At 40.9% G+C, this 24,301-nt stretch overlaps 1 protein-coding gene across 1 annotated transcript in view; it reads left to right on the forward strand.

Moving 5' to 3' along the window:
- LOC117415426 (voltage-dependent L-type calcium channel subunit alpha-1C-like) overlaps nt 1-24,301 on the forward strand; it is a 357,681-nt gene that overhangs the window by 239,247 nt on the left and 94,133 nt on the right. The window contains exons 5-9 of the mRNA XM_059026835.1: nt 741-880; nt 5,620-5,781; nt 8,606-8,802; nt 13,503-13,606; nt 15,635-15,804. Coding sequence (XP_058882818.1) covers nt 741-880; nt 5,620-5,781; nt 8,606-8,802; nt 13,503-13,606; nt 15,635-15,804 — 773 coding nt within the window. The remainder of the gene's footprint in view (nt 1-740; nt 881-5,619; nt 5,782-8,605; nt 8,803-13,502; nt 13,607-15,634; nt 15,805-24,301) is intronic.

The following is a 24,301-nucleotide window of genomic DNA, read 5'->3' on the forward strand; positions in this document are numbered from 1 at the left end:
TGCATCTTGTAGAATGTCACATAGCCTCGCCTGTAGAGTGTCACACAGCCTCGCCTCTTGTGGAGTGTCACACAGCCTCGCCTCTTGTGGAGTGTCACACAGCCTGTCCTGTAGAGTGTCACACAGCCTCACCTCTTGTAGAGTGTCACACAGCATCACCTCTTGTAGAGTGTCACACAGCATCGCCTCTTGTAGTGTCACACAGTGTCGCCTCTTGTAGAGTGTCACACAGCCTCGCCTCTTGTAGAGTGTCACACAGCCTCACCTCTTGTAGTGTCACACAGTGTCGCCTCTTGTAGAGTGTCACACAGCCTCGCCTCTTGTAGAGTGCCACACAGCCTCACCTCTTGTAGAGTGTCACACAGCCTCGCCTCTTGTAGAGTGTCACACAGCATCATACTATATTTGATAGTTTTTTAATGTTGTAAATTTAACAAATTACTAAAATAAGTCAAATTTGTGGTCTTGACAAAATAACTGAGATCAAATGTTGCTGCTACTTCCCAGTATCTAAATGGCTGTCCTCGCTGAAATCAGTGACCTACACCCAGTAGGCAGCAGTTTATCTATAGGATTGTATTAGAAATATCCTTGCCAATCCTGAATAAACAAAAAAACAAGTGAAGAACCAAAATATTCTCAGCAAAATAAACGGAGGATCAGTAATGATCAGTTAATGCAATGTTTTTTAAAGCACTGGTTAGCTCTCTTATATGTATTTTTGTGTTTCCTTCCTTTAGGCTTTTCAGCGCTATTTTAGAACAAGCAACGAAAGCAGAGGGGACGAACCCGATAGGCGGGAAGGCGGCAGGATTCGATGTGAAAGCTCTCCGGGCCTTCCGAGTCCTGCGTCCTTTGAGACTGGTGTCCGGCGTTCCCAGTGAGTATTTCCAGGTTCCTCTCCGGCTGTGAGGAGACGCAGTGTAAGACAGAGCAGTGAGGTGTTCAGAGGTTACAACACTGGCATGGTTCGGGTCCCTGAGTGGCTCACCTGGCTGTGCCAAGTTATTGATCGGGACAGAAGGCGTCACATTGACTGTGACACTCACCACGCTACACCTGACCCTGCTGGCCAGGTGCCCAGTGAGTACGAGTGACACCCGCAGTACTCGACTTTGTTCTGCAGGGGCCGCTAGCTTGCCGTCATGTGCTGCTGAGCTCCAGGGGTGTAAAGAGGCGACTGGGTGGCCTTCAGTTCTCTTGAGCTGTTGTGAGGATTTGCTGCAGTGGGGAAGCGTAATGCATTCTAAACTGTGGAGAAAAACGGGGGTTAAAATTATTGGACACAAATAATTGCACCGAATTCAGTTAACTTTTACCTGTAAAAGTTAAAACCGCAATATAGCGAGACCCACATTAGAAAAAAAATCACAAATACTACACAATCAAACTCGTTTTATCGTGGGCCTGAGGTATTGTAAACAGGGCAGAAATACATCCAGAAACACATAGAAATAGGAGGCTAATAATACAGTACATCATAGTGTAAACATAAGCTTTTCAATTATGCAGTCTTGCAAGATGAGAATGGTAAATCACTGTTTACAGTAGGGTAAAAGTAACAGATTGCACATACTACAAGTAACAGTAACGTTACGTATTATCAGTGCTTAAATTGTGCGGGGCGTGCAGTCATATTCCCGGTACCTCTAGTTAAAAATCTCATAAAATGCTTTCTTTTTAAATTCTCAACTTATATTCATATTTTCAATGAATATAATTTAATTAACAGAGAATAACAGCTACCTAGCCTAAGTTTAATTAATCATTTTTGTAATCTACCAGTGGCTTCTGTTGCATACACATCGCTGATAAATCTGCAGACTGTGGGTCAAACTAATGTTTGTGTTTTTTTTAATCAATGTTGTCCTTCTCGAGTCCTCTGAATGCCAGTTAATTTGTTTGATTTTAAACAATTTGAATGCAAAACCATAACAAAACATGTATACAGCTTTTTAAAAATGTATTTATTATTTGTCCTGCGGTTGCCACGTACTACTACATGCAGAAAAATGACGTAGAATACGTGAATGTAAACATCTAACACTAGTACGTACAATACTGTACTAAAACAATACTAGTACGTACAATTTCAAGTAAACGTGTTATGATTTTGAATGTGCAGTTCTTAACGGTATTATATTGTCATTGGTTGCGAACCGGCACCTCTTTCTTTACAAATTAAGCACTGACTATTATAATAAATACAAATAAATAAAACCTGGGACTTCCTTGTTAGTCAGTCAGGCAGTGTACAAAGGGGTAGTTTCAGTTACTTTTCTCTGCTTGTTTTTCTTGTTCACACGGATGTTGGGACAATTGATTCGCATTTGCCAACTTTTAAATCACGAACATCCAGTTGTTTAGCCCCACTTTTGACTCGATCAATAGCTTTTAAGTTCCATTCTAAGACACTTTTTATTTATGTACTCAGCAGCAACCATAGTGTTGAGTTCGAAAGAAAATTCAACCGCCAAATCAAATGTTTAAATTTCTAATAAGGCTAATTACACTATGTAACACAATTTTTGTTCCTGGGTAGTAAGTGTTATTTCCTAATTGCTTATGCCTCAAAAGTATAGAAAATGGCTATTATTCCCCACAAACTTTGCTTTTGTGACCAGGACAGTGATATTTTGAAATTTACCTATTTCCAATGAGAAAACGGGCGAATTTGTGTCTTTTCGTTCACAAAGTCAGAAAAAAACAACATATGAATCAAAATTAACATGTACTTATACTAAAGTAATACAAAAATGACTACAAAAGATTTAGAAGTGAGTAGTCTTTTTGGTTGGGGTAGTATGGGTTTCTCTCCTCAGCTCCACCTCTGAAATTGTCATCTGGATCTACAACGTCTTCCTCGCTCTCTGACTTGCTGCTCTCTTCTAAAGACGGCTGCTCTCTCACCGAAGGAGTGGGTACGGGGAGCTCATGGCAGTGTGGCACCAGGGCGATGGATGAAGGAAGGTCCGGATACGTGATAGCAGGTGCATTCTTGCCAGTCCGACGTTTGGAAGGGTCCACCATGCAGAAGTAGCAGTTGCTTGAGTGGTCAGTGGGTTCCCGCCAAATTCTTGGGATAGCGAACTTCATGGCTCTCTTTTCCCCTCTGTACCATCCTACAAAAATACATTTATTTCACCCATGACTAATGTGTAAGAGATTCTCGCAACATTTTTCATATATGATATATATTTTCAATAACATTGAAAATTGTAAAACATTTTAAAATTAAAAACTTTTACAATTTTAAAAATTTTAACAAATTTTATAACATAAAATTCCGAGCAACAATTGTCCATCTTACCTTCCAGAGTTTTTTTGCAGTGCTCGCAGGTGAAATGAGGTGCCCAGGGTTTGTCTTGAACCCTGACAGGCATGCCAAAATATGCCTTGTAGGCCTCACACATCTTAGCAGATGCTTCCACGGAGTACTTTTTCGCTCTTGTCTTGATAAATTGGCCGCAGACATAGCAAAATGCGTCTGCCGGATGCTTGCAGCCTCTTGATGCCATCTCAGAAAAATGCAGATATGTATCCATTTAGGCAGCTGGAACTAAACTGAACTGGTGGGCTTAAGGCCCCTGTATTTATACTACTATTTATATTACTGGAAAGTTCTAGAAAGTTCTAGAAGTTACTCCAAGGTTACTCAGCACTGAATCTATCTGGAATGTTCTGGAAAATAGGTAAATTTCAAAATATCACTGTCCTGGTCACAAAGTTTGTGGGGAATAATAGCCATTTTCTATACTTTTGAGGCATAAGCAATTAGGAAATAACACTTACTTCCCAGGAACAAAAAAAAAAAAAAATTGTTACACGGTGTTATATTTGTGTTATTTTATTTTTCGTCATATTTAATTTGAAGAAGTGAAAAGTGAACCGTGTATTTTTCTAAATTGGAAAACGTTGGTGTCACCTACATACATAGTTTTAATTGTTTGCGTTTTGTCAGCTGGCCTTTGTACGTGCGGTTTTCATTGGTCACATTTCGTCAGCTGTGTAAATGGTTTCATTGGGTGGAAGGGAAGTGATGTCTGCCGCAGTCAGTGCTTCCGTACAGTACATGTACACGACTGTATCATGGGAGGGGGGGAGCTCGAGCCCAGCATACTTCTTAGAAATCCTTGCGTTTATATAGCCTTCAACAGCGTAGTGAATAACTAAATCGCCCCAGAATTCAGATAACCTCCAAATTTTCTGATATAGTTTAGCTTGCCACTTAATTGCACTTGGAATAGGATTACTTTATAACAAGGTCAATTACAAACACACAGAAAATCACCTCACACTGAGTGCTCAAACAACTGAACAAGTTGAAATAAAATTATACTGAATAGCCTGTCAGAATCTGTGTGACATACCCCTCATATTTTATATCTGCAATTATGTATTTTTTCTTTGTCTCGTTTTCAGATATACAATTTACCCCCGCCCAATACAGTGTAGCAAATTTGTCAACCTCTCCTATCTTAGTAAGGCAGTAACATCACTCCAAGAATCCGTGCCTAATGGTAGCTTACCTCATTCAGCCGATCAAAATCATAAATGCTCAAACTACTAACCTGTCGTCTGTGAAGGTGATGCCTGGAGGCAGAGTTGAGGGAGTCACTATTCAAAATATTCTGTAAATGATTTTATAGAAGAAATGTTAAGCACAAGTAGAAGCTGACAGGATTGTTAGGTAGTTTTGCAAGGCAAGGTCATTCCAGTCCAAGCAGACTAAATTCTGGGGAGGTGTTTCCTCTATTTGTGGTTGAGGATGAGACATAAACCATGTGATGGAGAAAAAGGTTCTATGGTGGGTGTTGTGTGCATGTGAACTCATGCAGCCCCACATTGTGAGAACAAGTCTGAAGTTAAGAATGCAGAGAATGAGCTAATAGAGGAGTTGTGTCAGTGTCATTTTTTTATTTATTTTTTATTTTAAATTTAGTAATTGCCAATGGATTTTTGACCCCATTTTTTCTCAATTTGGAATCGCCAATTGTATGTATTGATCTCTGTCCACCGCTGCAACCCCCGCGCCGACTTCACAAAACGGCGGCAGACACACGCGTCCCCCGAAAAGTGCCCTGTCGAGCCGTCTTTTTTCGCACTGTAGGTCCACAGCGAAGCCACCAGACCCATAGTTGCCAGCCAGAGGAGTCGCTGGTGTGTGCGGTGAACTGAGGATTACCCTGCCGACCTGAGCCCTCCCTACCAGGGCGGTGCTCGACCAATTGTGCGCCGCCCCCTGGGAACTCCCAGTCACGGTCAGCAAATGACATAGCCTGGATACGAACCAGCGATCTCGAGGCTATTGGGAGCATCCTGCACTTTACGCGCAACACCTTTACTGGATGCGCCACTCGGGAGTATTGGCGTTCCAGTAGCAACTGGCTGGCCTTTGAATGATTGTTACAAAGGCTTTCCAACCAAAAATAATTAATTGACTTTCTGTAAGTCATTTATGTAAGGAATCGAGCAACCCACTTAGTCCCCTTGAGCTGGAAGGACACATGTAGGTCTGGGCAGTTTTTGTTGTGCGCTATGGTGTGGTGATCATCATGTATAAACTCCCATTGCAAGGTGATATGTTACCTGCGAGAATAACGAATTGCTGTCTTTCAGGTCTTCAGGTAGTATTGAACTCCATCATTAAGGCCATGGTGCCCCTACTGCACATCGCCTTGCTGGTGCTCTTTGTAATCATCATCTACGCCATCATAGGACTGGAACTTTTCATGGGCAAAATGCACAGGACCTGCATGTTCTTCAGAGATGGCCTAACAGGTAATTCCTCTTTTCAGTTCTTTCCAGCCACATTGTGTGTTTACCAGATTTTTCCACCCTGCAGGCTTGTGTCCATTCATCAATGAAGGCTAAGTCTAACTTTTGATCTGATCTCTCTGTATCCCAGAAAAGGACCAGTATGAAAATGTTTTAAGTATCTGCATTTTTGGATAGCTTTAGATTTAAAGAAATGAATGCCCATAGAGATCACACGCTACAACAGTAAAACTAGTTAAGAGGGATAGGGTAGAGTGACTCATTATCATAGTGTTTAGAGTGGATAAAGTTGCATTTTGTGTAGTTTTGTGGCTGCATTGGGGATATTGAATAAATTACAAATCATACACAGTAGTTCCTTTTGATTATGGGTCCACTTAAATGCATTCATGGTCTGGGCACCAAAAGTATTATGTATCTGTATAATATCCCAAAATATATTCAAAGAGATGCAAGGCTGTATTCAAAGAGATGTAAGGCTGTATTCAAAGAGATGCAAGACTATTCAAAAAGACACAAGGCTGTATTCAAAGAGATGCGAGACTATTCAAAGAGATGTGAGGCTGTATTCAAAGAGATGCAAGGCTGTGTTCAAAGAGATGCGAGACTATTTATAGAGATGCGCGGCTGTATTCAGAGATGCGAGGCTGTATTCAAAGAGATGCGAGGCTGTATTCAAAGAGATGCGAGGCTGTATTCAAAGAGATGCGAGGCTGTATTCAAAGAGATGCGAGGCTGTATTCAAAGAGATGCAAGGCTGTATTCAAAGAGATGTGAGACTATTCAAAGAGATGCAAGACTATTCAAAGAGATGCAAGGCTGTATTCATAGAGATGCGAGTCTGTATTCAAAGAGATGCAAGACTATTCAAAGAGATGCGAGACTGTATTCAAAGCGATGCGAGACTATTCCAAGAGATGCGAGGCTGTATTCAAAGAGATGTGAGACTATCCAAAGAGATGCAAGACTATTCAAAGAGATGCAAGACTATTCAAAGAGATGCAAGACTATTCCAAGAGATGCGAGGCTGTATTCAAAGAGATGTGAGACTATTCAAAGAGATGCAAGACTATTCAAAGAGATGCAAGACTATTCAAAGAGATGCAAGACTATTCAAAGAGATGCGAGGCTGTATTCAAAGAGATGCAAGACTATTCAAAGAGATGCAAGACTATTCAAAGAGATGCAAGACTATTCAAAGAGATGCAAGACTATTCAAAGAGATGCAAGGCTGTATTCAAAGAGATGCGAGGCTGTATTCAAAGAGATACGAGACTGTAGTCAAAGAGATGCGAGGCTGTATTCAAAGAGATGCAAGACTATTCAAAGAGATGCGAGGCTGTATTCAAAGAGATGCGAGGCTGTATTCAAAGAGATGCAAGACTATTCAAAGAGATGCGAGGCTGTATTCAAAGAGATGCGAGACTGTAGTCAAAGAGATGCGAGGCTGTATTTATAGAGATGCAAGACTATTCAAAGAGACACAAGGCTGTATTCAAAGAGATGTGAGACTGTATTCAAAGAGATGCAAGTCTGTATTCAAAGAGATGTGAGACTATTCAAAGAGATGCGAGGCTGTATTCAAAGAGATGCCTCTCATTCTTGCTCCTTTTCCTTCTGTGAGCTTTTTTATCTGTCTTTTTTTTTTTCAATATTAGCTGACATATGACTGATACTGTATAGCAGTACTTTATGCGATTCTGTCTTTAGCAGTGTGTAAAGAACTGGCTGAGGCAAGAAAAGTATGATTAAAGGCCAGTTCATCCGCATTGTAGAGCCAAAGATTTGCAAATGATGATGTATTATCACAGTGGATGGTTACTATTTGTCACTTAAAGCATGCTTTACAAACCCCACTTCTTCCACTATCACCAGCATTCCTCCCAGAGATAGCATTGCGTTCAAAGTTATCAATCAAACCGGGATTGTTTAACTTCACTATTTATCATGCAGTGGAACTAGAAGGAACTACAGTATCCACCAGCAACTCTATGTGTTTATACTTTATTTAGTGACAGTCAACAGCCACAGCTTTCCTTTCATAGGCCGGGATACAGGCACCAGCATGTGTCCTATGATCCCACTGTACTGAGAATAAAGTGCCTTTGTGGCGGTATGTAATACTAATCAAAGCACTGCAATCTGCCTGTTTAATACTCCTAGAAGCAATGTCACGAGTTTTGCTCTCAGTCCCATGGATTGTGCTGGAGAGGAGCAGGATACCATCAGCAGTGTTAGCTCCTCAAAGCTCATTGTAGTCGGTCAGTTTCACCATTTACTGTAGTGTCACATGTGTGTATGCAGTCACTGCCAGCATTCGAATGATGACTTTTGCGGAAATGTGTGTCTGCGTATAGTTTTACATCGGATCGACGCTAGAATTAAATCTTACTCATGCACCACTATCCTTATAACAGATTTAACAGACATACCAAGAGAACATGGCAATACTGTGCCGCTGGGTCTCTGTGGGTGTATGCAGGTGTCTTGGCTGCCCCTCATGGCAATACTGTGCCGCTGGGTCTCTGTGGGTGTATGCAGGTGTCCTGGCTGCCCCTCATGGTAATACTGTGCCGCTGGGTCTGTGTGGGTGTATGCAGGTGTCCTGGCTACCCCTCATGGTAATACTGTGCCGCTGGGTCTGTGTGGATGTATGCAGGTGTCCTGGCTGCCCCTCATGGTAATACTGTGCCGCTGGGTCTGTGTGGGTGTATGCTGGTGTCCTGGCTACCCCTCATGGTAATACTGTGCCGCTGGGTCTGTGTGGGTGTATGCAGGTGTCCTGGATACCCCTCATGGTAATACTGTGCTGTTGGGTCTCTTGCAGGAATGACTGCAGAGGAGAAGCCGGCCCCCTGTGCCCCGGACACAGCGCACGGGCGGCACTGTAAAAACACCACCAAATGCGAGATGGGCTGGGTGGGACCCAACGACGGCATCAGCAACTTCGATAACTTCGCCTTCGCCATGCTCACCGTCTTTCAGTGCATCACCATGGAGGGCTGGACCGACGTGCTCTACAACGTGAGTGAGCATCCCTGCCCTGTTTGTGACCTCTGCAACACAACAAGCCAGCCAGATCACTGATCGGGGTAGAGAACTCAGGGCTCTGAGAGCCAACAAGAGCAGCACAGTATAGTTTAGAGAACTGAATACTGGGAATCTGAGAGCCAACAAGCACAGCACAGCGCAGTATAGTTTAGAGAACTGAGTACTGGGGATCTGAGAGTCAACAAGTGCAGCACAGTACAGTTTAGAGAACTGAGTACTGGGGATCTTAGAGTCAACAAGCGCAGCACAGCATAGTATAGTATAGAGAACTGGGTACTGCGGATCTGAGAGTCAACAAGCGCAGCACAGCGCAGTATAGTATAGAGAACTGAGTACTGGTGATCTGAGAGCCAACAAGTGCAGCACAGGACAGTTTAGAGAACTGGGTACTGGGGATCTGGGGATCTGAGAGCCAACAAGTGCAGCACAGTGCAGTATAGTTTAGAGAACTGGGTACTGGGGATCTGAGAGCCAACAAGTGCAGCACAGCGCAGTATAGTTTAGAGAACTGGGTACTGGGGATCTGAGAGTCAACAATGTAGTATAGTATAGAGAACTGGGCACTGCGGATCTGAGAGCCAACAAACTTAATACAGTACAGTATAGAAAACTCAGTACTGGAGACCTGAGAGCCAACAAACTAAATGCAGTATAGCATATAGACATTACTGGGGATAGGAAAGGCAACAAACTCAATACAGAGTAGCATAGAGAACTCAATACTGCCAATATGAAAAACAACAAACTCAGTACAATACAGTACAGAGAACTCAATACTGAGAATCTGAGAGCCAGTTAATATTAATTAAAATAATACAGATAACTCAGTAATGGGAATCTGAGAGAGTGTGGATTCAATAAATTCCATACAGAGAACTCAGTGGTGGTGTCTGAAAACCAGTAAATGCAATACAGTATAGAGACCTGTATATGCCTATATATACAATACATCCTACTTTGCTATCTTTCCTCTGAGGCTGAAAGTAGTTTGAAATAAATTCTCCTGTCTAATTCAATCTATTGTGACTGCAAGCGGCTTCTGTTAAGAGCAGCCAATATAACCTGGTTATTTGCTAGCCCTAATCTAACATTCTTTACAATTCCAATGATAAATAATTGATCAGGATCAGACTGAAATATAGCTTAAACGCATGCATACATACACACAGTGTTAATATTTAATGACAGAAAACCATTAATGGATTGCACCTATGTTAATACGAATATTACACTACTGTTGAGTTAAAATACAGTGTGGGTCGAAAATCACTTGACTATATGCCTGGAGGAAAAAAGCAATGAGCAGTGAAGCTGAACAGGTAGCAATAAACCATGGTGGCCAATATACTTGATACCATGAAATCTTGTGCCAAAGGGCATTTACAGGGGTGCAATGTGCCGACAAGTGTCTATATTTCTTTCTATTCTGACACTGAAGTGTGACTATGCTCTATGAATAACCGTACTAGAGAGAGAAGACCATAGAGATTGGAGGTTCAAGATGTGTATGTGTATCTATTGTGCTAGGTTACATTATTCGCTAAAGTAATACAAGCTGCTGTTTTATATGCAGTACATAAGAGCCTCTACATATGATAGGGCTAAGCAAGCACTGTACATTAATTATCTCATCATCTTCACCAGGATCTACTTTTGCACCCGACAGTACTAGGTTGCATTGTTCTAAAGAACTTGCTTTTTTTCTCCACAATTCCAGCAATTAATCATGTGACTTTTGAACTACCCACTTTTGCTGCTGGCTCCATCTTATACACGCGCCTTTGCACACAAAAACAACTCAGGAACCTCTTACGACCAACCAAAATGTTCCAAAGATGAGTTCAGTCTGTCCTCGACTCAGGAGCCAACACCTTCTGAAGAAAAATAGAACTGAGTGTTGAGCATCTTAGAGCCAGAATGATTAACTATTAATTATTGGAGAGACAGCATTTCAATAAAGACAACTACAGGGTATTTGTGACAAAAAACCAATAAAGATAACCAATAACTGGAGATCATAGAGCCAGCCCATTCAAAACAGAAAGCTCAGGAAGAAAGATGCAGTGTTCAACAGCAGAGTCAATACAAAACACATCTCAAAAGTGGAAATGTCATCGTCAGCTTAGTGTAGTTATGGTGGAAGATGGGGTCTACATTGCCTGTTCGACAAGGGCTGATCTGAGTGTCTCTAATGACAATGTCATTACTTGGTAATTACTTGTGTGGTAACATAGTAATTACACATCCACATATGTAAGTGCAGTATAATTACAAAAGATGCAAGTGTAACAGGACGGAGGCTGGGTGGGAACCGGCGACCCAGCACACTGCAAGTGAGTGTCTTAACCACTATGCAAAAGAGCAGAGCTCCTCTGCATTCATGTGTCATGACAGTGTATCTATCACACAGCATTGCCCGTTAACACCAGCAGCTGACAACTTTCTTTCATTTTGTAATTAAACATGTTTTTGCATTGTAACTACACAACCATATGTATAATTACTGTGTTACTACAATGCAAACATATAGTGCCATCACGTGTTGGGATTATCCATTTTGTTATAGATCAATAGCATTAAACCTGGAGCTGAGAATCGTAAATCTTAATTTGTTTTATTTTTTTAAGATTGTGTGGAGTTTAGAATAGTACATTGTGTTATCTTTGTGCACTTAATGTAAACTTACCCCCAGATCAGCCCTCATATGAATAAATACACTGGAGCCGAGGAGGGAAGGGTTAGCTACAGTATACTATAGCACTCTGTGATCCACACAGCTGGCAACAGGGCTAGAATACACTGGTGTGAAGTTATCTACGGTTTTAAGATAACATGAATGAGTACAGCTGCACACTTGCTTCTTATAGAGCAGAGATATTATACCTTGGCTAATTTACTCTAATTAAAACTTCAAAACCTTGGAATTCAAATGTTTCATTGGAAAAGCTTGATCATGAATACATACCTTCAATGAATGAAAGAGTGCCATTGCCACTTTACTGCTAGTGTGATAAGCAAGGTAACTGAGAGTTTAAAACTGTAGTTAGCACTGCTTTAAACAGAGACTGCCCTGGCACTGTCAGCTTTTCCTCACTGTCCTACTTACTGCTCTGCTGCTGCTCGCTTTGTCTGCGGCTCACTCTAAAACCAGGCTACAGGTTTTAAAAAAAAAAAAAAACTCCTTTCGGCCGGCTGGATAATTGCCTGAAGATTTTTTTTCCTCTCATGCGTATAGCATGGATTTGTGAAAAGTGAATCCGTTTGGGAACACCAATGTGCCTACAGCTGTAAACAGAGCGCCGGGGGCACGGTGGTCAAAGTACTCCAGGCTTAACAACAGTTTCTTTATTTTTTTTCCTATGGCAACCCTTCTTGAAGAAAGGGGTGTCAATAGATTTAGCTTTAAATCACTGAATCACAGCATGCAGGAGTTTAGCTCCTCGTCCTGTCTACAGTGTCTAAATCACACAGGTGCAAAAATCCTGGTTTTAATACCCAGCCATAAACTTGCATGCATGGATGCAAATGGCACTATACTATCCACCCCCCTGTGTTCCCCTCCAGGTATTCAGCCAGAAATACTGTATTTGTTATGGCCTTTTTTACTAGTTTACTTTATCATTATGAGATGTGACAAATATTAAAAGGTGATATTATTTAAAGATGGCGCTCACATTGTAAAATGACCTGAAAATAAGCGTGGGCATACATACAGTAGGATTCGATGCACAAGCAAAAAAAATATAGGAATGTGGCATAAGACAAGGTCATTTCTGCAAATATACCCGATGGTAGTTAATCTGAAACAGCTTAGCAAATATTTCTACTTTGACTGTCATAGACTTGTTCTTTGAATTATAAAAGCTAGTATTTTTTAAACCTGTTGTCAATAGTATAAGAAAGATAAAATAGCAAGATGGAATTCATGAAAACAAACATACAGTATATAGTGTGTATTAAATAAAGCTGTGGTCGCACGGGCCTCACTTACAGTATCCCTGAGGTAATGTAATGGATCCCGCAGTCTTTTTAATGTGCCTGCTTGTTTGCAGACATTAAAAGGCCTATTTTTACATTTCTAAAGGAACAATGCATTGAATTGTGAAGGCCATGCCTTTAAGCTGCTCAATAAAGCTTGCATAACATTACCTTAATAGAAACATGTCGTAGCTGAAAGGGAGACCACACTAACACTTGAGCCTGAAGAACGTGGCAGAATGATTCTTTTCATGGGTGATCAAGTATGTGAAAATGATAGTATGAGAGAACATAAAAGGAGACTTAACATTGAATAGGACGGCTTGTTTGTTGCATCGGGCATAGCTGAGAAAAGAGCACAATGAGATGGCCTGGAAGGAATTGAAAGCAGCACTACTAACATTCTGCAGAGTAGTTAAAAAAGCTTTGCAAGGTTCTCAGTGGATAGTGTGCTTTGTGAACTACATATTGTATAGCTGCTTTCAAAACATATTGTTAGAGATTGTTGTTCAAAATCCATTTTCATTAATTAAATCAGCTTCCATTAAACCTTTTTCAAATGTTTTACAGAGGATAAGGACTGTGTGCTTCGGACATCACGTCCATTGAAATCAGCATGCTTCTTTTAGCTTGGCCTGACACTTCCTCTTTACTGTCTCTTTCTCTCTCTTTCAATCTTCCTTCCATCTTTCCAGATGCAGGACGCTATGGGCTATGAGCTCCCTTGGGTCTATTTTGTCAGTCTGGTTATCTTCGGATCCTTTTTCGTTCTAAATCTGGTTCTGGGGGTGTTGAGCGGGTAAGATTGCTTGTGCTGATCATCACCAGTGCCCAGAGAGCAAGACTCTGATTTGGAGGGAGGGAAAGGATTTTGTAGCGGAGTACAATTTACAAGTATGCAGACAATTGTTGGCCCCATTTCTGTAAAAACTACTGAATTTAATTTCCATTTGTATTAAATTAAATTAACATAGTTTCATCCTTGCATAAACATACAAACAAAACTTGGGACAAAACTTGGTCCCATCTTTTGCTGGACCTTCCCTGTCCATCTGTGTTGTAAACTGGTTAGATCTCAAAATCCGTTCCTCTCCACCCAACCAGTAAGGCTGCCTCTGACAACACCATGCCTGTGCTCAGAGCCAGCCTGTGCGAGAGCCAGCCTGTGCGAGAGTCAGCCTGTGCGAGAGTCAGCCTGTGCGAGAGCTAGCCTGTGCGAGAGGCATCCTTGGTGAGAGGCAGTTTTTCGCCATGGAGTCTTGCTGAACTGAGGCGCTGGGGGATACCCACTAATTATCCCTCCGTCTTTCCAGGTCAATGATGCCATAGGAAATGAGTGGCCCTGGATCTATTTTATTACACTTATCATCATAGGCTCATTTTTTGTTCTTAACTTGGTTCTTGGTGTGCTGAGTGGGTAAGCGGCAATTTTATTTTTATTTTATTTGACACTTCTCCCTCCTGTCTCTTCAATGAAAATGCAATTTACAAAGATGTTTCAGGCGTATTGGTTCCATAATGGCTGGGGAATGTATAAATCCATTTGTAAGAACATTCTTTCCATTTCAATGAAATAAATATTCCGCTGTTATTAGTATTAGCATAAGTATTACTATACCTACATACTTTTCATATGGAAAGACATACAAAAATGAATACATACTTCCAGCCCACTTCTCGTATGATTGTGGTATTAATATGCACTAAGCATATACAGTACTAATGCCTACTGTATACAAATATGCATGTTCATGCAAGAACAATAATTACAATTTCATCACTATAGCAACACTGTGTTGTCATTTCTAGTCTAGTTTTCATACAGGGGCAGATGGCAAACTCACCACCAATACTATAAGTAACATTAAAATAATAATAATAATAATAATAATAATAATAATAATAATAATAATAATAATAATGTACATATATGTTACATACAGAATAGATTACTTGCACTTTCTTCATACACCACCAGACCTCAACACCAGAATCTGGAAATAAAAACAGACATGCCGACACCACACTAAGGAGCTGCCAGAGAAAAAGTGATGCTATCATTTCATAATATATAGTGGACCCTGTTACGAATGTGACACAGCCCTCTGAAATGTCTTTGTGTCAGATGGCGTATAGTTTGTATCAGAAATTAAAATGAGCTTTACATTTAAAGCTCATTAAATTTTTCATATTTTAAACATTAATAAAAATATAGGGTGCTGATTTTCACTCACTCCCAGTAAGTACTGTGACCTCTTGTAGAATGGATATCAGCTAGAATCTTACAGCACCCTATATTTGAAGTAATTGTAGCTAACAAAATAGTTCTATACATTGTCTCTGCCATGCACATCCATTCATTGTATAAGTGTCAAATGTGCTGTTTTGAAAGAAACCTGTTTAGCTTTTAGACTTGCACCTACTGGGTCATTTCATATAGAGACTGAAATTGTCCCCACCCCTTCACTGGCTTCTTTCCTATCAATAACCAATCAACTGCTTCCCCTATTGACTGACATGTTTTCAGCCTGTAACATGCTTTGACCCTGAAGACACTGTTGAACTGAAAGAACCAAGGAGGTAAGGCAGTAACAGACTTCCTGGAGAATGTAGTGTAGTACCAACTGTCTGTTTTAAAATGAAAATTCATGTTTCTTTAAAAACAAACTGCACATTTGAGACCTATGTAGCTAATAGATATCCAAAATGGGTAAGATTAGTGGAATTATCTTGTTAGCTACAATGACTGTAATGTAAGTGTGGGTGCTGCCGTGGTGCCTCTCTGCACTGTAAGCCATGGCTGAGCTGCCCCTGTTTGTTCCGTCAGAGAGTTCTCGAAGGAGCGTGAGAAGGCCAAGGCACGCGGAGACTTCCAGAAACTGAGAGAGAAGCAGCAGTTGGAGGAGGATCTGAAGGGGTACCTGGACTGGATCACCCAGGCAGAGGACATCGACCCTGAGAACGAGGAGGAGGGGCTGGACGAGGAGAAGCCACGCCGTGAGTACAACCTGGGCAATAATAGAAATTACCAGTTTATTTATTGGGAATGTCTTTCATGAAATCAATATTTACTTTACAGAAGATGCATGCACCTCCAGTTATATGTCTGTAATGCCTATAGGGGAAAGGGGAGGCTGAGAACCCTTTTTAAGCCTGGGTAACCCTGTGGTTGTAGATGGTTTCATGTCTGTAAAACTCTGTTGTATCCCAGATACATAATCAACCTCATCTTTTTAAGAGGTATGAAACTGCAGGAGGAGAATCAGAGTGATGCCAACAACAGGCCAGGGTTAACTCACCCTGGGGGAAATTCACTCAGACCTTTAATCCAATGTGTCATTAGCACCTTTTTATCTTAAAGGAGACAGATTCCAAATTCAAAATAAACAACTTATTTGACTTACATTGTTCATTTCTAGTTCTTTAACTAATTAAACAAGTTTCTAATGGCAATTTGGAGTAAAATGCTTTGTAAATGCCCCCAAACTGATCCACTTGCATTTTTGGGAAAATAGTGTTTCAAATTGTGACCTCAGTGCCATTATATGTTAACTTCTAATCATTATTTAACATGTAAAACTTGCAGTGGAGATACTGTTTTGTATATGTTTTCTTTCATAGGTGGATGTTTGAATGTGTCTGTAAAAGCTTGTGATTTTCATTAACTTTGAATGATTTGTTGGATTGGCCTGTAAGTGTGTATTTGCCTTTAAAATGGCTAAGCCACCCACCCACGGGTTATAAATAGGTGTATGAAGATGATCATTTGTGAGCGCATGATTGCCATTCTAGTTTGAAATAGAGACTGTGTCATGTGACAGCATTTACCCTTCACCTGTGTCGTGTGACAGCATTTACCCTTCACCTGTGTCATGTGACAGCATTTACCCTTCACCTGTGTCGTGTGACAGCATTTACCCTTCACCTGTGTTCCGTGACAGCATTTACCCTTCACCTGTGTTCCGTGACAGCATTTACCCTTCACCTGTGTTCCGTGACAGCATTTACCCTTCACCTGTGTTCCGTGACAGCATTTACCCTTCACCTGTGTCGTGTGACTGCATTTACCCTTTACCTGTGTCATGTGACTGCATTTACCCTTCACCTGTGTCGTGTGACAGCATTTACCCTTCACCTGTATTCTATGACAGCATTTACCCTTCACCTGTGTCGTGTGACAGCATTTATCCTTCACCTGTGTCGTGTGACTGCATTTACCCTTCACCTGTGTCGTGTGACAGCATTTACCCTTCACCTGTGTTCCGTGACAGCATTTACCCTTCACCTGTGTTCCGTGACAGCATTTATCCTTCACCTGTGTCGTGTGACTGCATTTACCTTTCACCTGTGTCGTGTGACTGCATTTACCCTTCACCTGTGTTCTGTGACAGCATTTATCCTTCACCTGTGTTCCGTGACAGCATTTATCCTTCACCTGTGTTCCGTGACAGCATTTACCCTTCACCTGTGTCGTGTGACTGCATTTACCCTTCACCTGTGTTCTGTGACAGCATTTACCCTTCACCTGTGTCGTGTGACAGCATTTACCTTTCACCTGTGTCGTGTGACAGCATTTACCTTTCACCTGTGTCGTGTGACTGCATTTACCCTTCACCTGTGTCGTGTGACAGCATTTACCCTTCACCTGTGTCGTGTGACTGCATTTACCCTTCACCTGTGTCGTGTGACTGCATTTACCCTTCACCTGTGTCGTGTGACAGCATTTATCCTTCACCTGTGTCGTGTGACAGCATTTATCCTTCACCTGTGTCGTGTGACAGCATTTATCCTTCACCTGTGTCGTGTGACTGCATTTACCCTTCACCTGTGTCGTGTGACTGCATTTACCCTTCACTTGTGTCGTGTGACTTCACCTGTGTTGTATACATGAGCCTAAAAAATGGCATGCACCTATTGTATTATCTACTGTTGAATTTGTTACTGAACGGTTATACATGGCCCCGCCTCTGGGATATAATGGTTGTACATACTGTACAGCATGTCAGATTCTCTAGTTTTGCATAGATCTAGAGAACTGCTTTTCCAGTTCTGATGAAAGTCCATATTTAGCTCAGGCTAGTGAGTGTATCATAATCTTGGGGTGTGTAAAAGGAAGGACTCTGTCTGTCTGTATGTCACACTTGCATTATTACATAGCTCTAGAGAGATCTGCAATTCTAATTATGAAGAACCTTGAAAAGGACTCTGTTTAGCACAAGTTATTAGAAGTATCACAATCTAGGAGTAAATAGAGGATTACTAGTTACAGAAACTCTCTTCTTGTTTCACGTCATATTGTGAGATCCAGCCTCTGTGCAGTATTCCAGTAGTTTTCTGAAAAGCTGATTTTTTTATTAGTTTAGGTTTGCAGGTGCTGTATAACTGTACACCTTTTTGAACATTTTAATTATTTAAGCAATAAAGAACACTTGGGTGCGTGTGTTCTAGCTTTGACCCAAGCATCAAGGGTTGTGTAACATTCTGCTGTTACACATACTGCTGACCCCTGCTGGTGAGATAATATAACAGGAGCTCCAGGTGGTTGTGCAGTGGTTATTAAAAGGAAAACTGCCCATCTTAAATGGAATTATCTCCTCCTATGTATCAGCAAAATTGCTAAAGTAAATAAGAAATTACATTTAATTTTAGGATGTGGCTCCATTCCACCGTGCTTCTAGACAACAAGCCCAGTGCATTCCTGTTTTCACCAGTAAAAGTAGGGTTGGGAAAATTAGCTTTAAAAAGTAATCCATTACAGTTACAGTAAAGTTACTTAAACAAAGTTGTAACTAGTTACATTAACTTATTACTTTGAAAAACAATTAACTACAGTTACGGTTACAAATAGTTAATTCTCTGGCACTGTTTACATTTTACAGAGATATTTGTTTTCCATGTTAAGCATCAGCCATAGTCCTTTTTTAAAATGTAACTGAAAGTTACTGAAAAACATAATCAGATTACAGTAATGTATTACATGTAATGCCTTACTGCCCAACACTGAGCAGCAGTCAAGCGAGATTTAATAAAGCAGAAACATTCAGGGCCATATTCACAAAGCATTTACCACCAAGTTTGTGTAAAAGTGCAAACATCTTACAAATGTTGCAGAACTAGAACGAAACAAGAAAGGTGTGTGTAGGAGCTCTTTAAATAAAATACAAATAAAACAGTGAAGGTAATGCGTTGTGTCAGTCTTGAATATATCCAGTATGTATATTCTGTCTGGAATTATGAACACTTCTGAATTAAGCATTCTGACCTTGTAGTTTACTAGTCAGAGTCCGTAGAGACACATTTGGCAGCACTCTCGACACATCCTTTTAACTGAAAACAACATCCTTACTTCTGCAATGTCTGTAGTTTTGCACATGGTGGGTCACTCCAGTCGCTTCTCCTGAGCTGGGAGCTGCTGCTGCAGCAGTGGCTCTGTGGAGTATGATGGTTGCAGCACCTGGGGCCCCGCCCCCACAAACACATGACAGCGCACCACTGACTCGGAAACAGTAGCGCCAGGGGAGTCGGAGCCGAGCGGCCGCGGGACTTGGGAGGCCATCTTGTTGCGTGAGCAAAGGCAAAAGAAACAGGCTGTGCAAAAACAAAACACTGTTGTCGTCTTAGTCTTCAGTTTGCTAAGCTGAACTTTCAAATGCTGTTTTTAATGAAATACAGGTATGGATCCCGTGTGCTTGAAGCTCCTCGCCCAGGTTCCCGTTTGGGCCACACTGATGAGTTGTTATGATGTGTGGCGAGAGTAAGCATTTTGTAGAGGTCAGGGCATTGAAGTGTGTCATAAATATCAAAGTGTAATAATTTATTAAAGGAGCCAGCTGTGGTGTTGTGAGGGTGAATGTGTGAGCAGCATGAGGAAGGGGAGAGAAAAAGTGTAAACTATTGCTGTTACAGCCTTAACTCCTAGGTTAGTTCAGCCTAGCACTGTCTTTAATTAGCATGTCACTGGCTGAAAGTCAGCTAATAGCGAATGCACTTGATTGGTTATTGACAGGCAAGAAACAAGTAAAGGGGTTAAGACATTTTCACCCTCCAGGTGAAATAACCTAGGAAGTGCAAGACAGTTTAAAAGCATAGCTTGCAAACAGAGATTTCTTTAACCCAGTGTAGTGCCAGATATTTTTTAATTAATTCAACTGATATTTTGTTTATTTAGTAGGCGCTTTTATCCAAGGCGACTTACAGAGACTAGGGTGTGTGAACTATGCATCACCTGCAGAGTCACTTACAATTACGTCTCACCCAAAAGACAAAGCACAAGGAGGTTAAGTGACTTGCTCAGGGTCACACAATGAGTCAGTGGCTGAGGTGGGATTTGAACTGGGAACCTCCTGGTTACAAGCCCTTTTCTTTAACCACTGGACCACACAACCTTCTTAGAGGATAGAGATATTATTTAAATTGTTAATGGATATATTAGAGGGTAAGGGAACACAAAAATAAAAAGTTTGTTTTTTTGCTGTAGAGCGTGATTCACCATGGCTGCCTCTCATTGTAATACTAAACAGATTTTCATTAAGGGGCTGGGCAGGCTTGTCTGTGGAGATTTGCATTGCTTGCGTGTTCCTAAACAGAGGGTCACTCAGGTTTGAAACCATAAATTATTAAACAGAGGATCACTCAAGTTTGTTTGAATGTATGAATTGATTAGTACAGATTTTTTTACCTGCGTTATTCCCTGTAGCTGCTCTGCTCCACAGCATGACTTGTTCTACTATAGATTATTCATCTCTGTTGCACTGCATAATACATAGCAAATATTGTAAGATAAACACATATTGAGAACTAAAACAGTTTCAAGCAATGCTTAACTTTTCGCCCTCTATAAAGTGTCTGCATTCATATTGGTACTATTAGAGTTTCTGGGCTAAACCAGCCCCCCCTCAGTAAATTAAGGTTAAAACTGTTTTGACTTGAAAATAATTATTTTTATCATTCCCTTCATTTAGTAGCTTTTAGAAATCATGCACACTTTCTAAGGTCTGTAACGGCTCCTTTCTGATACTGCAGCGTGGCTCTATTGTACAGTGCTGCAGAGTCTGAGGTTCGAGCCCAGCCTTCGTCTGTGCATTTGGTTTCCTGGCCCTGACAGTCTCTCACAGAGTCTGGTAGGAACCACTTGCACCTGCCTGTTACACATAAATTATGATGCACAAAAGATGCTGGCTAGTTGACACTGGGAAGTCCTGATGCTTTAGTCTTAGTAGATTCTCTTCTCTAGTTTTAATAAACACTGTAAACCACCAAAGTCGGTTACAAAAAGATGAGAGAACAGTAAATAAAATATTCAAATCAAAACATAGTACACACAGGTTGTTTTTCAGTGTTTTATTATTATTTAGCAGACACTTTTTTACAAACCAAATTACAGAGACTTGGGGGTGAAGTATGCATCACAACTGCTGCTGCAGAGTCACTTACAATAGGACCTCGGTTTTATGTCTCACCCTAAGGATGTTAAGTGACTTGCTCAGGGTCACGCACAGTCAATGAGTGTCTGGAATTGAACCAGGGACCTCCTAGTAACAAGCCCCTTTCTTTAACCACTGGACCACCAAGCCTCCTATTGTAATACAATGTGTGGTGTCAGGTCTGGTAAATCGTGGTGAGGAAACAGTTTCAGGCCCATCTCTGCCATTTCCTCCTGTGGCAACCAAAACAGAAAATGAATTGGGGAAACTTTAGCAACTTTGTCCAATATAATTGGACCAGTACAGGCACTGGCAGATGCAAATCTCATATAATTAAGCAAAAAACGAGGACAAGGAAATAGCAACCAAGTGGATAAAATCAGACTGCTAGGTCTAGGTTTTTATACCAGCGAGACAGATTTTTGTATCTCAAAGTGCACTCCACGTGCCCTTACAGCGTAGCTATTGTGTGCCAAGCGCTTTTGGAGTTTCCTTTTTTGAAAAGTTAGTTGTGCTGCATCCACTCTGAGTTTGTCTTGAATGGGAACAAAGACTGGTGATATATCATGAGATAACTGAGTGAGCGGCAGAATAAAGAACTGAGAGGCAGCAAGGCCACTGCAGCCTGTAGAACATGAAGGCATTAATCAGCCACTGACAAAGGGCTCTATTCCAATTATACTGATGTTTTAAAAAAGAATAATAAAAACAGCTGTTAGAAGGTACTGTTAAACATTTCAAGGTGGCTGCTCACGCTATGGGAGCAAAGCAGCTGTTTCTGCGTGCTTCTGCATGATTCTAAATGGACATTGTTTGTGACAATTCAACTGCACTTGTACTTTGTGATTTTAGGATCAATGTAGTACGAAAGTTCTGAGGTACATAATCACCCATGAACCAGAGAGCTCAGAGAGAGAAAGAAAGAAATAAGTATTGATCATATGCTTGCCGAAATGGCAGCCGCATACCTCACTGTGGGTGAATGGCACTTGTTTCTCATCCAGCAATTAACTGTAGGGTTAGCTGACTCCTTTTCATCACCACTAGGGATGGATGAAAGCCCCTTGAGGGGAGAGTTGGGCTGTGGTGCATTTATATAGGACTATTTGAGGAAGTAACTTTAAATTTGTAGGTGGCGACTTCCAATATGGCTGAGGTATTGAGATAATCTGGCTCTTTTTGTTTATGCATGATAGAAACAGTTCTGACCGTTTGTTATCCTCATCCCTGTATTAAAGCTACAGTAGATCCTGTCATGTCCGATTCAACTGGTTCCAGGGGTCTATCGGATATGTGTAAATGTCGGATCTCCGAGGGGCTCATTATACAACTCTGTAGTTGCTTTATTAATGTCAGGGCTTTATAAATGAACAATGTCAGCAGGAACAGCACTGTGTCTAAAACACCAAAGTATGGCACTGCAGATATACAAAGAAAATCGGAGAGAATGATTGCAAAACAAAGCACTGTAATACAGTATATGTGCTTTCTCAGTCCGTGCTAAAGAAATTCAACACACACACACACACACGTATGTTTGTATTCCTACAGGTAGTGGACAAAAAAATGGAAACACCTGGGTAAATGAGGGACACCAAGTATATTGAAAGCAAGGGCTTCCACACAGGTGTGGCTCATGCGTTAATTAAGCAAATAACATCCCAGCATGCTTAGGGTAATGTATAAAAATGCTGGACAGGCCTGGTTGCCTATAATTATGGCTAACATGGCTGCAAGAGGAGACCTCAGTGACTTTGAAAGAGGGGTCATTGGTGGGGTGTATTTGGCAGGAGCTTCAGTGACCAAGACAGCTCAACTTGCTGATGTTTCATGAGCAACGGTGTCTAAGGTGCTCGTAACGGTGTCTAACGGTGTCTAAGGTGCTGAAAGCCAAAACAGACGAGCAACTGCAGATCAATTGACTGCAAATTTCAACCTGGGGCACGAGCAGCCAGTTTCATCAAAAACGGTCCACCGAGAACTCCACAGAGCGGGATACCATAGTGGCCCATCGCCCTATTAAGTGACTTTACATTGGTGTTTCCATTTTTTTGTCCATTACCTGTATATTTGTGGGGACTTCTCATTGACTCTTTTTTATCCAGTGAAAGTCAACAACAACTAAATATTTTGGTACTTTTTTTTTTTTTTTTTTAAGACATATTTAGTTCTTAAAGACGTGTTTTACAAAGTGGGGACGTCCCCACAACATAGTTTTTTCAGGAGTTATTATCTTTGTAGGGATATTTTCTCAAATTTTGTCCGCACATTGATAGTAATACCTGCCCACAGACACAGTCACACATGCACACTGTTTTATTTACGTAAAGTGACAGCATGTAAACAGTGAAACTGAATTTTGTCTTGCTGAGAGCTGAATTTACTGTTTCCATCAGTAGTGTTCATTTGGTAGCAGCATGTGTAAATGACACAGGCCATGACATCAGTTCATAAAGGGGATCCTATCTTGCAGGGTCCGATATGATAGGTTCTACTCTATTCCAATTCCTCAATTCTAGAATTTAAGGATAGTTTTTCAACAAAAATGTTCTATGATTGAACACTTTCACAGAGTATGGGAAGATCTGAGAAAGGCAGAAAAATACAAATGACAAGCATATACCTGCATGGCACAGATTGTACACTGAAAATATAAATAATATGTAGTGTCATAGATGAGTTGTATGAATGATACAATTATAAAATAACTATACTAGGAATGAGGTAAAATCCTGCTCATGTGTGTTTCTGATGCCATATGGGGAGCTGTATTCAGTATTTCCACCGCATTTCCACTGAGCTCAGGGGAATAGCCTAGTCTTTATACAGTACAGTCGCCTTCATCAGTATCAGTAATTACGCATCTCTTCAGCACCTGCATTACCATGCTGGCATTTCAGTTGTGGTTTTAGGGTTCCATTCATAACTACAAAGGATGCTTTTTGGGAGTTTTTTTTTGTTTTTGTTTTTTTTAGTAGCCCTATTAGCATTACATGTAAGTGGTTTCAAGATCAGTTTTATTCAGTTGGAGTATCCAGTGAGATCTAAAAGCATTCAAAAGAGTTATGCTA

The sequence above is a fragment of the Acipenser ruthenus genome, chromosome 7, assembly GCF_902713425.1.
Source record: "Acipenser ruthenus chromosome 7, fAciRut3.2 maternal haplotype, whole genome shotgun sequence".
Taxonomy (NCBI): domain Eukaryota; kingdom Metazoa; phylum Chordata; class Actinopteri; order Acipenseriformes; family Acipenseridae; genus Acipenser; species Acipenser ruthenus.